Consider the following 16,098-nt stretch of genomic DNA (forward strand, 5'->3'; position numbering starts at 1 on the left):
GAAAAGATATTTAACCTGCCTTTGTTTCTGACGAGTTAAGTCAATGGGCTTTGGCATAGCAGGGTGACAGCTTTCAACATAACAAAATAAAACTCCTTTGGGAGAAAGGGCTTATATATATAATTAAGCTAATCAGAAATGACTTATTCACACAATTTTTTAAAATTGATTTTATGAGAGAGAGAGAGAACACTTGTTTCTAATTAATTACATGTCTAAACTGTCAGAGTCTACCTCTGCAGGAATAACAGTTTGACACAGGCCGATACTAAGGTACACTGAAATAGGGTATTCGCCACCTATCTTTTCCCATGGCCCCATGTGAGGAATTGCCATAGGAGTGTTTGAGGGACTCTCCCTTGCCTTGAACATGGGGTACTTATACTCACAAAAGGTGGTAAAATTAACTCAATAGTGATAGGTGAGGTCAGGACCATACAACAAAGGTGAAAGGATGGGGAGCAAGTGATCATTATTTACTTTTTCTTCAGTAGTTGGGGCCCTTTTCAACCAATGGACCCTCACCTCAGCCTTTGCTGGCTCTGGCCATACTATTCAGTCTCTCTGTCCTGAAAGAGCTACAGCATGGATGGTCTGATATTGGCAGCAAGCAAAGGTAAGTGCCTGTTCATCCACTTTGGAATACACAGGGCTAGCTGGATTTCCACTTTTGTGACTGGAAAGGAGTTTTCCATTAGCAGCACATTAGCTGAAGAATCAGAAGTTTTTCTCACTTTACTCTGAGGAACTTAATGAGGCTCGTGGGTAGGCTGAAAGTGTGTCACCCAGAGAAAGCAAACATTGAAGGATCCATGTGTTTGGCAGTTATGGTTCTGCCATCGATTGGAGTCCATATGGACAGTCCAGGAAGAACTTGTTATTTAGAAATTTAGATGGGAATCCATGTTGGAGTACTTTGTGTGTCTTGTATGGTCCCAAAGTCCAAGGCAGGGCCTGGAAATTAAAGAGGCAGTTAGTGGCTAGTCCACATAGAATGGAACATTACCACTGTGCACAGGCAGAGGAATTCTTAGGTGACATTGACTGTCTACTTAGGAGGAATTCTAAAATGAGATTATGTTTGTGGGTGGGGTAGGAGTGGCCTTCAGTCAAGATTTTCTGTGGTTAAAAGTTTATTAAAATTGTGGCCAGAAGCTTTTATTGGCGCTGGCCCCAGGCAATAGTTCTCAGGAAATAACCGATATGACATCCCAGAATTTGATTGGATTATACAATATTTAGGGGACTTTTAACATTATTGTACTATATGCATATGTAGATACAAGATTTTACTTTACTATGACTAAATGAACAGGACAAAAATCCAGCTTTAAACAGGACTTCCTATTTTATTGTATTTCATCTTTCAGTATTTGAAACAGAATTTTTTATTCTTGTACTCTGCGTAATTCTCAAAAATGGTAATACTGTGGAAGTTTACATGAAAAGAGCAGATTCTGTACTGATTTAACAGCATGAAAACAATTGGATTCTACACATTTCAGCTAAAATAACAAGCCTGAGAAAGTGTGTGCTGCTTTATGTCATCATCCCTAAACTGCTGCCTTCTTAATGAAATACAATGAACTAGAACTTAACATGATACGTGGGTGTATTTTATATTCATTCAGAAAATTCTGAAAGACTGTACTAAGGGAAAAATATCAATCCAACAAAAATTAAAATCACACACACACACACACACACACACACACCATTTAGAACTTCAGAACAACAACAAAAAAAGTTATAGTTAGAATTCATTAAACTGACAACTCTAATTTTGGCCCCAATACAGCAAAGTGTTTTAAGCACATGCTTAAATTCCATCCCTATTCATGTTCATCCCTAAACATGCTTGGCCAAACATGGATGGTCTACTGAGTTTGGAGCCTTTGTACTGTTGGTGTAGAATGCGACCACACATAAAACTTGACTTTTTTTATTTATAAAAATATAACTACTTTACAGTTTCCCACTTTTCCCATTATCCCATACAGTCCTGTGACAACTGTTAATGGGCATTTTATTGTAAACAATGGCGTATCACGAGTGAGGCATTCCTTCATGGTCTGAGCATGGGACTGGGAGCCAGATATTGCTGAGGTGTAATTCAGACTCTCACACCAATCCCCTTATGACTTTGGGCCTTAGTCTGACCATTTGTAGAGTCAGGATGATGCTTATATATATCACAAGGGTATATGGCCTCGCTCATGCAAACACTCATGCACATACTTAATGTCGTCTCACATGAGGAATCCTAATGGTTTCAGGTGCCTTAAGGTAAGCATTGAATGAGTGTTTGCATGTTCAGGGGTTAAAACTGTAAAATTCTTTGTAGGTGAAAAAAATCATATACATGTTTTCTATTTTGTTGTGTTTATGGTGTGTATTCAGCAGAAGTAAGACAGAGAGAACAAACATGAAAACTGTCTCAGGACAATAGTTTCCTGAGGCTTAGATAATCCAAGACAGTAATTTAAGGTAGCTATTTATTGATATTATTACAAAAAACAGATATATACATAATCTTCTCTGTTGAACCGTTAGACAGTAGAGGGACATCATTCATTTTAAAAGACTCTGTTCTTTCATTGTTCTGCATACAGTGCTCCCATTGAGGTTCCATTGAGAATTCTCTCCAACAATCATTGGCACAATGTATTTTTATTGAAATATTGTCTTTTTATACATTTACAAAACAGCCTAAATGAACACAGAATTAAACAGAACGATAAAATTGAACATCTCTTCTAAAAACTTTGAATCTGTCTGACCGAGTTTTAAATCAACCAAAATGTTTATCAATTGTTTGTAGGGGCTAGCTGCTCATTTGTGTTGTCCATCTCTGACTCCCTGACAAACCACAATACTACATACTTAAATTTTATATGGAATATCCACAAAATATCAGCTATGTAAAACTTCACTGATATAAAGATTTGGCACTAAACACACTATCATAGCTTGAAGTTGCTAGCCACTAATGCATTAAAAGCTACATCTAGATATCTTAAAGTTGGTCTTGAAATAAATGTGATCAAGTAATATATGGCAAAGCTAATAAATTAGTGGAAATGGAATAAATATGGAAAATTTGTATTTGGTATAATAAGAAAGTGATTGTGATGATATAAATCAATCTTTGTGTCAACCATTCTATTATCAATCTCTATTGTTTACATATATTTACATTTTACAGTTTTATATATTTTCAAATAGGCTTGTATCTATTTTACTGTATTTCATGTCTTACAACCACCGTACTCTCCCTTGAGCCAACAGTGTGAAAATAACATGGATTTTTATTTTTTTTAAAGCATCTTAACACATTTTTGAGATACAAAAGTAGAAGCTTCCAGAGTTGTTTAGGTGATACTCTTTACAGATAAATTAAATCTGGCAATACTGTAAACTGCTATGATAAACTGAATTGAAGTGTGGCTATTTTATTACTTTTACTTCGTAAAAGCTATAGGGGCTTGCCACTTTAGGAAACCTTTATCTAAAAATGCATGACTCGCATGCTGACAATTTAAAAACTACAAGCTGAAATTCCATTGAAATGCATTTTCTTTGGGAAAGTCACTGTCATGATAAATCCTGGAAACTGACCTCAAGACTGATATCTCAGGCAAATATTATCAGCGCAAATATATCCTGCCTAGGGTGCATGCAAAAGCACGCAAATTCAATAAGTCTTTTCCCCCCGCCATGAATAATAATGAAATGTGGACACATGGTATGCATTTACCCCATATTTGATTTAACCAATTATTTAAATATTTTAAATGTGGTTCTACTCTGTAAAAATGCCATCTTTTCTCAGCAGATCTTCTCCTTGATATATTCAGAGGCATATCTGCTTACTCTAGTTATTTGAAGTAAGTTCTTACTACTTTCAATCTTGTTAGCCTTGCAGATTCAACACAGCTAACATGAAGTATCATGAAGTATCATTAAGGGCTTGATACTGCAAGGTGCTGAGCACACTCAACCTATTTGCTAGGACGGTTTACCAAGTTCTAATCTGAGCTGAGCCATCTGAAGGCAAAGAGACTGTTGGAATGACACTGAGAATATCATTTGAAGAAAATATCTTGTTGCACTGTTGTAACTGAGTTTTGCAAGACTGGTAGTTAAGGGAAAGAGGGGATATTTTTATTTGCATACTCATCAAATTTGATTTGAAATCATTGAGACACAATAAACAGGCACCCATGATTTATAGAGAGCTTCCCTTCAGAGTAAAACCACACTTTAAAATTGACCATGCAGATTGTAGAAAGATATTTAAGGCAGTTATATTATTGGAAATATATAAACATTTTTGAAAACACACACAAACAACACAGACAGCACAAACTTCACTCTTGCACTAGAAAAAAGTAACAAAAAGGAGTACACTCACAGATAGAAAACTTGTTGCTGTTGTCTTTCCCTGGAAACAATTTAAATCCTCTAGATTTAAAATCTATGGCCTTTTTCACTAGTTAAGAAAACAAACAAAAACATGTATCAGGTAATACAGTCTACAAGATTTCATTTCAATTGATTATTCAATTTGTTATCTTGGAAGTATGCAAGTTAGAGTAACTGCTTTCTAATAAGCCAGCATTATTTACCCATAATAGAAAAAAACAAAGTAAAACAAAAAAGCCTTTTACACAAAAGAAAAGTACTCAGATCAGATTGTGTATAAGGTACAGGAAATGAATAACATTTACATATGTTACTTTTTTCCCTCCAGTGTATGCACAGTGCCTCTGATGCAAAACAAAAATGAAAGCTAAAGATAATAGTTTCCATGCATCATAAGTGGTTTTGTAAAACTTTGCCACACAATTATGGAACCTGGTAAATTAATGACTGAATGAGTGATTTGAAACAGGTATTTTCCTTATAGTTGGTACTAACATTTTTTTTCCTCTGAAATTTTCAAGAACTCTGCAATGGTATCTGCTAATAAATTGTATAAAATGCTGTGTGCTATTCTGGAGATGCCCTATAAATAAGGTGTAAATGTTTCACAGTGAGGGTAGTTAACCACTGGAATAATTTACCAAGGGCCGTGGTGGATTCTCCATTATTGGGAACTTTTAAATTAAGACTGGATGTTTTCTAAAAGATATTGACTAGGGATTATTTTGGGGAAGTTTTGTTGTACAGGAATATAGATGATTGCAGAGGCCCCTTCTGTCCTTGGAATCTATAAATTATCTGAAATTTCTGCAATAACAGTCTATTTGTGTAATGCTCATCATTTGATTATACTTCTTCACTGACAGAGCATCTTTTTTTTAAACATGTGTTAATCACATTATACCTAAAAGCATATTCACGTCCAAATCATAGCCCCAATTCTGAAGTCAATAGGTATCCCATAGACTAGGGATCGGCAACCTTTGGCACGTGGCCTGTCAGGGAAATCCGCTGGCAGGCCGGGGTGGTTTGTTTACGTGCAGCATCCACAGGTTTGGCCGATCGCAGCTCCCACTGGCCACAGTTCGCCGTTCCAGGCCAATGGGGGCTGCGGGAAGCAGCGGCTAGCACATCCCTTGGCCCATGTCGCTTCCCGCAGCCCCCATCGGCCTGGAATGGTGAACCACGGCCAGTGGGAGCTGTGATCGGCTGAACCTGTGGACACTGCAGGTAAACAAACCGTCCCATCAGCAGATTTCCCTGAAGGGTCACGTGCCAAAGGTTGCTGATCCCTGCCATAGACACAAAGAACTAATGGCAGGATGGGGCCCATATTACTACTCTCCCAGCAGATACTCTACAACAGAACACAACCAAAACAATATGCATCACAATGTTGGTTGTTCTCATGTCTCACTTACTAAAGTGACAACTAAAAAATTCACAATCTTATAATTCAAAAAACATGCTAAAATAGATCTTAAAACCTTGAATATTTTAGCAGGAATCCTTCTGCAACTCTAAAACATATACGGATATTTGGAAAGGTTTATTTGTGGATGCCCAAATAGCCTACAAGGTTTTTTTTTTGTTTTTGTTTTTTAAAAGCAGCTTCACAGCAGTTCCAACTACCTACTTTCAATTTTTGCCTCATTTGTGACCCTAAGTCTAACATGGAAGGTCCAGCCTTTATCTATTAAATACAAGTTTATTTTCTATGATAACTCATGCTTAGATCTTTCCTAAGTAGAAAATCTAAATTCTGTTTTTGATAGTTTTATGATGTACAAACTAATCCAGCCGGGGCTATAACACCACCAACAATGACATTGGCTTTAAAAATAGAAGCATACTACTCAGGTACACTGTTTTTAATTGAGCGCTTTGCACCTTGAACTTAAAATATGCTCAGCTATTCTAATTTTGGTTGCTCAATTGCCCCCACTCTCTCAGAAACATTGATTTTTGAGGTCTATTATGGCCAATGATTGACCTTCCTTCCTTTCCAAATTAGCTCTGGAAAAGCCCTTAGTTCTTGGGGCTGCATGGCTTTTTTGCTATACCCAATCAGTTCTGAGGGAGCATGGTTGTCTCCAGGCACATTTGAAGCAGATGATGTCAAATGAAAGGAGGAAAGAAAAACAAAACAGAAAAGTCAAGAGGAGGAAAGGAAAAAAAAGAGGAAAGAATGAAAGCACCGAAGAGAGTGGTTTCCTTTGAAATAGTCAAATGACTATCTGTGATATTTTCTCCAAGTAAACAGTGCACCCTGCTGCAAAAATGTGCTAACTAAACTAAACTAAACGAAAAAAGAAAGTTTATCTGGAGATTGGGTGCATTGTATCCAGGATATTTTCCAACAGTGGATACATCATAATTACAGTTCAAACGGCAGCAGGAGTTGTACGTTGTCTGCAGGGAACTATTGAAGATGAAGTCTGAACAAGGCAAAGATTAAAAATATATATCAGGGAAAGCTGAGCAAAGCAGATGAACAATGGGAGACAGACGACAAAGGAACTTTTAAGCAACCATTACACTTATTTTACAAGAAGAAATAGTATCCAAAGGGATTCTTAAATGTGACATGAACAAAAAAAGTAGCTGAATTACTTAAAAATAATCATACATGAAAAGTGCAAGAATTTCAGAAGGAAAAGTATCCAAGAAACTTTAAAAAGTTGAAATGACAGTTTGGGAAGTGATCAAATACCTACTGACATTTATATCTCTACATTTTGGGGTAAGAAACTATGCTTTTCTCTGTGTTTGGAAAGTGTCTAGAACACAAAGAGCTAAGCTGTAAAATTCAGTTTGTTATGTCGATCTCATACACTGATTGTTTTCCCTAGAAATAGAATACAACAATGCACACGGATTAAAATGGTTGCTGAGATGGTACTGTCGCTCCGCAATACTGTGATTTTTCTCAAAAATGCCTCATATGGACAAACTCTTAGAATCACATCGTGAAAAATTCATTGCAGCCTCCAAAACAAATCTCTATCCAAAGGGCTCTCTGCAAAGAATTCCAGGAGGAATGAAGGTATGAACTTTATCCTAAACCAGTACAGGACTTCCAACTGGAATAGCAGTGTGGCCCCTCTACACCTAGTTCATGGGATTTCCAAGTCATAGTATCTGCATAAACATGGATCTAGAGGCCTACCCATCACCTTCTCCTGGCCTTTTCCCAGAACTGCCCTCTTCAGAGCTGGCATTGAGCCCCCACACAAATACATAAGAGAGCATGGGTACCTTCCTGTATGGCCATTCTCACCATACATCCACAAACAGTACAATGGGAGTATTCAACAATTCAACTGCAATGAATTTGAATCTCAGGTTTTGGGGGAAATATACCCTTCTTTATTTCCTTGCAAATTATCAAACACAAGGGAGAAAGTAGCATGGCAAATGTTTGGGTCTTCTTTTTCCTTTCTTTAGCACCAGGACACAGTATCTACTCTTTATGCAATAACTACAGGGCTTCTCTCTGAGATTACATTTGAACAAAGGAAGGAGTGTTTTGGGGAGGAAAATGTGGTAGAGTTTGAAAGGTTTAATGCAAAATTTCAAATGGTTATTAGAGTTTCTTGCCTGCACACTTTGTTCAACTCCTGGCCCGGGGGGATTTTCACAAGAGCAGGCATCAGCATGCTAAGGCCTTTGCATGCTATTGGGAAGATAAGCCACACAGAACTCCTGCAGATATTTGTATCCTGAACAAGACAGTAATTTCATTTTGACTTTGAAAGGGACTTTTTTTTTTTTTTTTTTTTACTTACAAAAAGATTATTTTCCTGTGTGTCCTAACAAGGGCAATCAAACTGTGAACCAGAAGTTATAAAACCTATTGGGCTTGAATATACACATACACTAAAATATATTCTAAGCTGGTTTACAGACCACACACACACACACACACACACTAAATTTACCCCAAATCACTTTGCAAACTATCTAGAAACTATAGTGGAGGCAGGGAGCTGATTACAAACCAGTGTGTGCACAAAAACATCTTTAGCAACCAATCCTGTGAGGTGTTGAGCACCTCACCTTGCCAGAGGCACACAGTATCTCACAGGATCAGGTCTTTATACATAATTGACCCAATTCTTGGTTGTCCAGTGTCTCATTATGCTAGTGGAAATAGGCCCTGGGGAATATCCTCAGTTGGTATATACCAGTGAAATACATCTTGACTCCCCATCCACTCCAACAGGGCATGCACGAGTGGGGAAAACAGAGCATCACCAAAACACACTGCACTCCAGCAAGTCTCAGAATTTAGCCATTATCTTGTTATATTGTGAGGAAGTGTTGACCAGGAATTTAATAAATTAAAAATAATATAGCCTTTTATAGCCTTTTGTATGGCACACATAATCTTTCTATCAGAAATCCTGACAAACATAGATGTATTTATCCTCACGATGGCGTTTGGTCATGCCCAAGTTGTCTGAGTACCCAATGGCTTGAGCTGCTCATAGTCTGGGGGATGAGTGCCCAAACAACATTTTCCAACGTTCCCAGGAAGTGGGGTGATTTTCTGAAGGGCGTGGGAGCTGAGATTGCTCACTGCAAAGAAGAGGGAGAAGGGCATGTGGTCTCAAGAACAACGGGTTGGGTTGGGTATAGTAGAAGGAGCTTGCCCACATAACACCCATTTACATTCATGAGAAATGCATACTGAGATCATGGACCTATTATTGTATTCCCTTCCTTTCAAGTATAATATTCAAGCAACTCATCTCATGCAGAAATGGCAATATGGTCAAAGAGTTTGCATAAAATCCTTCAGTCAACAAATCACCCCCAAACTGCTCTTATGTACCTTGTTCCAGTTCAAAGCATTTTTAGCCCAAGTTATAAACCCACAAGCTTTCTCATGAGAAGGTCAACAAGTGCTTAAATACAGTAGCACCAGGCTACCCAATTATCCTTCCTGCCTCAAATCCTATTAGATTATTGTTTCTAAATGCACATTTTCTTAAAGGGTTCATACAGATCTCAATATACTATAAAACATGAACCTCATATGTCAAGTTTATTTTGTATACTCCTTACCTCAAGCTGATTATCACAAATTAACTTTCATGCTACTAAGCCAAAGCACCTAAAGGTGAAATCTCCCCAATTCCTGAACTGAGTAATTTGTCTGGATGGGGGAATGGGAGAAGAGTCCACTTGCCTGCATGTGGACATGCTGTGCAAATGCAGCCTAAGGGAAGAAATAGGCTCTACAGTCCTAGTGCCTCCCTCTAGCTTCATAGCAAGGCTCCATCTTATCATTATAAAACCAACAGAATTCTACGGAAATGCAGTAGGGTCTATAAATTAATACCTATAGAACTGAAAAGAGTATAAGATACTTTCCATATGTTTTTAAACATCTTATAACATTCTTCAGAAGGAATATAATTCCCTAATAAAATCTGCAGGGTTGTTTAAAAACAAACAAACTAGAGAGAGTATTATTTTCTATTACCGGTAAATTCTATAGGGCTTCTCCATACGCAAAGTACATTGCAAAGGGTGTGTGTGCGCCTCATGAAATCCTGGAACAGAGCCCCACCAGTTTACCTTCTAGAGGGCCTGGTGCACCAATGGATGAAGAGGAAGGATTTGCCTCTTTGTGCACAACATGGGTTTCATCAGAGCTATTTCAACTGACTGGATGGGAAATATATTTCTGTAATGTGTGACTACTGGGAAAATATTTAATGCAATATTTACTATTTTTAGAGTTTCAGAGAAATGTTATCCTATTTTTGCTAAATTAAATAGTTAGTCATTTATCCAGCTAATCTGTATGTAGATGAATATCTTCGTCAACTGTCATGAAACATGGGCGTGATATGGTAATTAGATTTTTATGAAGGCCATACTCAACATTCATTTCTTACATTGGGCTTGTTGCTTGCATGGTCTTGGAAGGAAGGAGAATTTTGGGAAAAAATCTTTATGGTTTTTTTAAGTGGTAGCTTTGTCTGGCAATAGCATCAACTTTATACACTCTTTTTTACTGTAGCATCTTCATCTACAACCAGCAACTGAAGGGTTACTGTTCTCATTTTTTTTCATTGGGACAACATGACATACATTAAAACCATAATAAAGATGAGAATGATCCCCACAATTTGAATCCAGGTCCAAATTTGCCCAAAAGCAATTAAGATTCAGCGTTTTGATTTGGCACACTTCTACATAAAATGAAATAATATTTAGTGTATTTGCAAACCTTGTATGGACAATATCAAAATAATCTTTAAAACATCCATGTGAAGAACGTACCCTATGTTATTACCCTATGTTTTCTACATCTCAGGCTCCAGTAGTTGCTGCCAACATCAAGCTTCACACTTGGAGATTTTATATTGTTTCACACCTTGTTCTGTTCCCTTATTCCAAAGACCCTGTCCTCAGGAGCAAGGTGCTCGCTGATAAATACAGTAGGTTCTCTTTGAAGGCCACTGCTGCAAAACTCAGTCACCACAGATCTGCTCCAGACTTGGTTAACAAACTCTGATTTTATTATTAGAGGAAAATAAATACTTGAATGAACATATCTACAAATCATCTGGAAGTGCCCTCTTTACCTGCTAAAACAAAGGAAAGTCTGAGAAGATATCCCAGTTCAAACTTCATTCGCAGAAGCTTCTGGGTCCCACGTCCTCTGAACTTGGTCTCAATGCCACCCACCCCATAGCTCAGACTCCTACAGACTAGTCTCTGGTGTCTGGAGCATCCACTCCTTACACCTTCATTGAGATCCCAGAAACCCCCTTTTTTAGCCAGCAATCCTCAACTCTCCCTTGTAATGGTCTTCACCCTACTGCTGGAATGTGAACAAACCTTCACATGGTGGCTCCTAGCAATCAAATGGGCCTTTACGATGTCCTTGGATATTAATCACATTCTCAGGTCCAACCACTGGTTTTGCTCCCCATAGCCCCATACATCAAATAACATTAGTTCAACATATTACGTGACGTACTCCACATAGCTATTTACAGATAAGGAATGAGATGGAAGGAAAAGTGACATGTCCAAGGCCACAGAAGGAGTCAGTGTCAGAGCCAGTATTTTAAGCTAAGTGTTCCTGTTTCCCAGTCAAGACTATGACTTGTATAGTATCTGTATAAACTAATACCAAATACAGACAACTGATCTCAATACAGTGTGTTTTGTAGGTATTCAGGTCTAATGGCCCTATTAACTACTAAATAGTAGTGTCACTACTAAGTACAAGATATGAACAGAGTGTTAACTACTTACGCTAAACATCCTGTTCAAACCTTGTATTTAGTAGTGACACTTCAAATTAGTTTTCCAGACCTGAAGAAAATCTTTTTTATAAAATCACAGGAAAAATGACAGAATTATGTATTCCTTATTTTAAAATTGTCCTTTGAGTCCATCTACTATAAAAGGAAAACTGGAATCTGTCAAGTTCCACAGCAACCTTGACTACTGCAGGTATGGACACAGTAATCTAATGGAGTCCCCATTTTCCATTTACTATAAATGTAGCTTACCACAGCTTTAAAATATTATATATATATATATATATATATATAAATGTTGACTTAATTGAGATGGTGAAGTCAATAGAAGTTATACATTTCTAAACAAGGGGAGAGTTTGATCCTACAATACTGTGGTAGTAGGAATATTCAAAGAAAGGCAGAGAGACTATAATTGTCTAAAAATTAATGACAAGTTGTTTGGGCATGGTTCTCTGTTGCCCTGCACCATGTGTATTTACAGCAGTGCAAAGTGAGTGCAGAATGTTACCAGATTAGGATAATGCCCCTTTACACTCGTTTTCCCCTGGTGTAAATAACTACACAAGGTGCAAGGCAATGGAGATACAGGCCACTTGTTTCCCTGAGGATGGATACAAGCGGAACTCAAAACACTTTTACTTTCATTCTCTGTTTCCCTCAAGCCTATCTCAAGTCATACCAACCTGCAACCCAGACAGTGGAGAAGGAGATTAAATTTTAAAAACAAATCCTTAAATGATGTATTGTAAATACATAATACTAAACTCCTGAGAAGGGTGGGGTCCACTGTTTACTTTAACTAATTTCTAAGTGATTAGCATCCCTGAGGGAAAAAAACCAGGGTTACAGGTGCTGCACACAGGTTAGGCCATGGAACACATGCTGGGAGATAAATGGGAGGTTCTGTACCTCCTCACTAGCTCTGTGCCCCTGGCAAACCACCTATTTCTAGCACCTTGGCTTCATTGAAATCCAGCTACCATGGATTCCTGCTAGCCATGCTTGCCTAAGAACACCGTTTAGGGAGATCTCTGCTGCTGAGGAGGCTGTAGGCAGACAAAGTTTGAGGCTGTAATTATCTTTTTCTTAGGAATCATCACAAATTGGAAGGGGAAGCAATCTGCATGCCCCTCACCCTCCTTCCCAGCTCACCAACTGTTCTCCCAGCTTCTTTGCTTCATGTCCTCTTTTTCCAAGCAATTCCCAGGACCAATTGAGAGGCCACCATGGAGGAAAGGGAATATAGAGGATGCTGTCATAGAGGCAGCTGTGATCCCTTTTTATGAGGATCTAGGGGCAAGATCTTCCACCCCAAATATATTTTCTCATTGCATCAAGATTTTGAAGTAACGCCACTACGGGAGGGGGCGTCATGATTCCTAAAGAGGAAAGGGAGAAGGAGTCTAACATATATAGAAACTCTACCATAATAATCCACTAATGGCTAAAGGATTTTGAGAGAGATAATAGTGTGGGAGCTACTTAGGCCCCCTCATAGTGGCTCAGTCAGCTAATAGGTTTTGGGAGGCTGCCATAGAACAATTAGCTCTGACCCTAATGTTGGTGAAAACATCTTGACTGTGAGCCACACGTCAACTGATGCAGCAATGTCTGTCTGAATCGTTTTACAGCCTGAAAAAAATATCAGTAGGAGACGTGAACTATTGTCACTATTCGTTGCAAAGGGATGATAACTCTCAGATTCACAGATTCCAAGGCCAGAAGGGACCACTGTGGTCACCCCATCTGACCTCCATTTTAAACACAGGTCTTAGAACTCTCCCAACAATATTCCTAGAGCATATCTTTTAAAACATCCCATCTTGACTTAAAAATTGTCAGTGATGGAGAATGCATCACAACCCTTGGTAAATTGTTTCAATGGTTAATTACTCTCACTGTTAAATAATCATCAGCCTTCAGAGTTGACTATTTTCCTGCTTAACAACACATGCCATTAAGAAAAGGGACAATCAGACTATGAAGAGGAGTCCAATCTACTCTTAGGATATGACTACACTGCAATTAAATACCCGTGGCTCACCCATGTCAGCAGATGGGGCTTGGGCTATAGATCTGTTTAACTGAGGTGTAGATGTTTGGAGTCGGGCTGGAGCCCATGGTCTGGGACCCTGCAGATGTTTAACTGCAGTGTAGATATACCCTTACTGCCATTACATTTTGGTGTTTGAAATGGACTGGATTTCGGTTGTGCATAAATCTTGGGAGAGTACTCTTCCTTGCCCCTCCCCTTGTGACTCCTGTTCTTCATTTAGGCAAATGCCCCATGTGGAAAATTGCCTAATTCATGACACAGAGTAAAGAAGATTTCTGCCTCAAGCAACTCCTTCTGCTTATACAAAGTTAGGTTCCATAAATTAATATGTCTGTGCTTTTCCCACTAATCATATGATGGCGCACAAATAAATTATAAAAAAACCAATTTATACCCTTTCATTATCCCTGTGCAAAAAACAACATGTAGTTATCCAAATCGAGGTGCCATCCACTAACATAATTATGTTGAATGGATAGAATGAGGGGAAAAAAATTATTTGCATGCCATATAATTTTGCTGACTAAAGGCTACTTTACAGTTTTTTCCCCTTTAGGCAAACAGTTTTATTCATAATGGAATAAAATGCAAATGAGAATGGATGTAAACTTCCTTCCATAAAGTGAAATGCTCTGATAACTCAATGTACATTATTTTATGCTTCAATGAAGCAAAACCTAAAGATGTAATTCCATACACAACATATGTTACATTAAAATGTTAAAATGTAACTTATTTTGTCTTTAGTTTTTAATATGATGCAGATATTTTAATTGAGCAGTTTTTAAGCATATATATTCTCATATCCCAAGATTAAAGCTAACTATGAAAACTTTCAGAGAATAAGTCTGAATGACATGGCATATGCTATATGTGATTTAATATGCAATTTTAAATGTCTTTTTTGGCTTTTATTTGAGTTAAATGTACACTAATGAGTCCCTGCAAAAGAAAAACAAAACACTTTGTTCTCTAGCCTCTGTTGAAAAATGTGACCTATATGGAGCGGAATTGGAACTGTAATGAATATCACTCTACTGTAGTTGTCAACAAAACAGTAAATTACAAACATTCCCACTTTACTACCTCTTCCAGGAAAAAAAAAAAAAAAGCTGTTGATGTGTACATAGTTTACTGCTTCAGGTGGAAGTCATAACTAATATACAGAAGAGGTTTATGATAGAGATTGATATGATTATGAAATATACAAAAATGATAGATCCAAATCTGTGTCTGAACATACACAATGAAGAATTTCATGTATAGATTTTATATATAGGCAAGTACTGCGCAAAAGGTGATGAAGAAACATATATAGATTATATGGCATGTTTATAAGATTTTGAATAATTTGAAAGCTTTTACTGGGTCTACTGGTATTCTCCACCACAGGTGCATGAAATCTCTCTCCAAATGGGAAAAACTTTTAAAATGAAGGAAACAGAAAATGATTAAGATGCCTTTGTGTTTATGTGTATTTTATATAATATATAGTTAAGTTAATGGTAAATTGTTATTAGCTGATTATAATTATATATTCGTAATAAAATATTTGAGTTACAACAAAATCCTATGGTAAAGAAAATAGAATATGTATTAAAGATGGAAAATAAAGCCATCATATGTCAAAAAATACACTGCAGCTATAGAAGCAGATATACATCATAAAACACAGAACACTAAAATATATTGTAGAAATTACAGTCAACAAAATAAATATGCTATAAGGAATCAGTATGCAGAATACAGTCAACGGTGCTGCATACAGGAATAATTCGATTTAAAAAAAATAACCACAATTCATATTTGAAAAAGGCAGTCACTAAGGCTGCCTAACAGCAGTTGACATAACGTTCCCACAATGAATGTGGGGGGAAACCAACACAAGTTTCTCTATCAGCATATTTATCTATCTATCTCTAATAATGTGTCATTGCAAGTAATTAAATATACGGACTAAAGCAGTGGACACTTTTACTATTACTTAGAAAAGAACTCTCAAGAAATATATGTGATGCTGGCAGAGCAGGTGCCAGCACATGCCAAGGCCCCTTGGCCTCAGCTGAACACTGATAAATACATAGCTAAAACCCATCTGCCTCACCCATGTGTTAATGTTGTAAAAATAGTATTAGAGTTACAAAAATGTGTTTAGACTTCATGAAATGCTTGTAGGATGCTGCATGTATTAATCTCACTTATAACATCTGTAGCCACATTATAAGGTGATATTAAGTGCTTGCATTGTAATTCTCTGTAATTGTATAAGTCATGAAACAGGAAAGAAGCATTAATTAACATAAAATGCTGGCTTCTTACAGATGG

At 37.4% G+C, this 16,098-nt stretch overlaps 1 protein-coding gene across 1 annotated transcript in view; it reads right to left on the bottom strand.

Moving 5' to 3' along the window:
* CSMD3 (CUB and Sushi multiple domains 3) overlaps positions 1-16,098 on the bottom strand; it is a 1,099,171-nt gene that overhangs the window by 671,484 nt on the left and 411,589 nt on the right. Inside the window, exon 8 of the mRNA XM_026659890.1 lies at positions 4,415-4,492. Within this exon, the coding sequence (XP_026515675.1) occupies positions 4,415-4,492 (78 nt within the window). The remainder of the gene's footprint in view (positions 1-4,414; positions 4,493-16,098) is intronic.

Source organism: Terrapene carolina, unplaced genomic scaffold, assembly GCF_002925995.2.
Source record: "Terrapene carolina triunguis isolate 2854851 unplaced genomic scaffold, T_m_triunguis-2.0 Scaffold58, whole genome shotgun sequence".
Lineage (NCBI taxonomy): Eukaryota > Metazoa > Chordata > Testudines > Emydidae > Terrapene > Terrapene triunguis.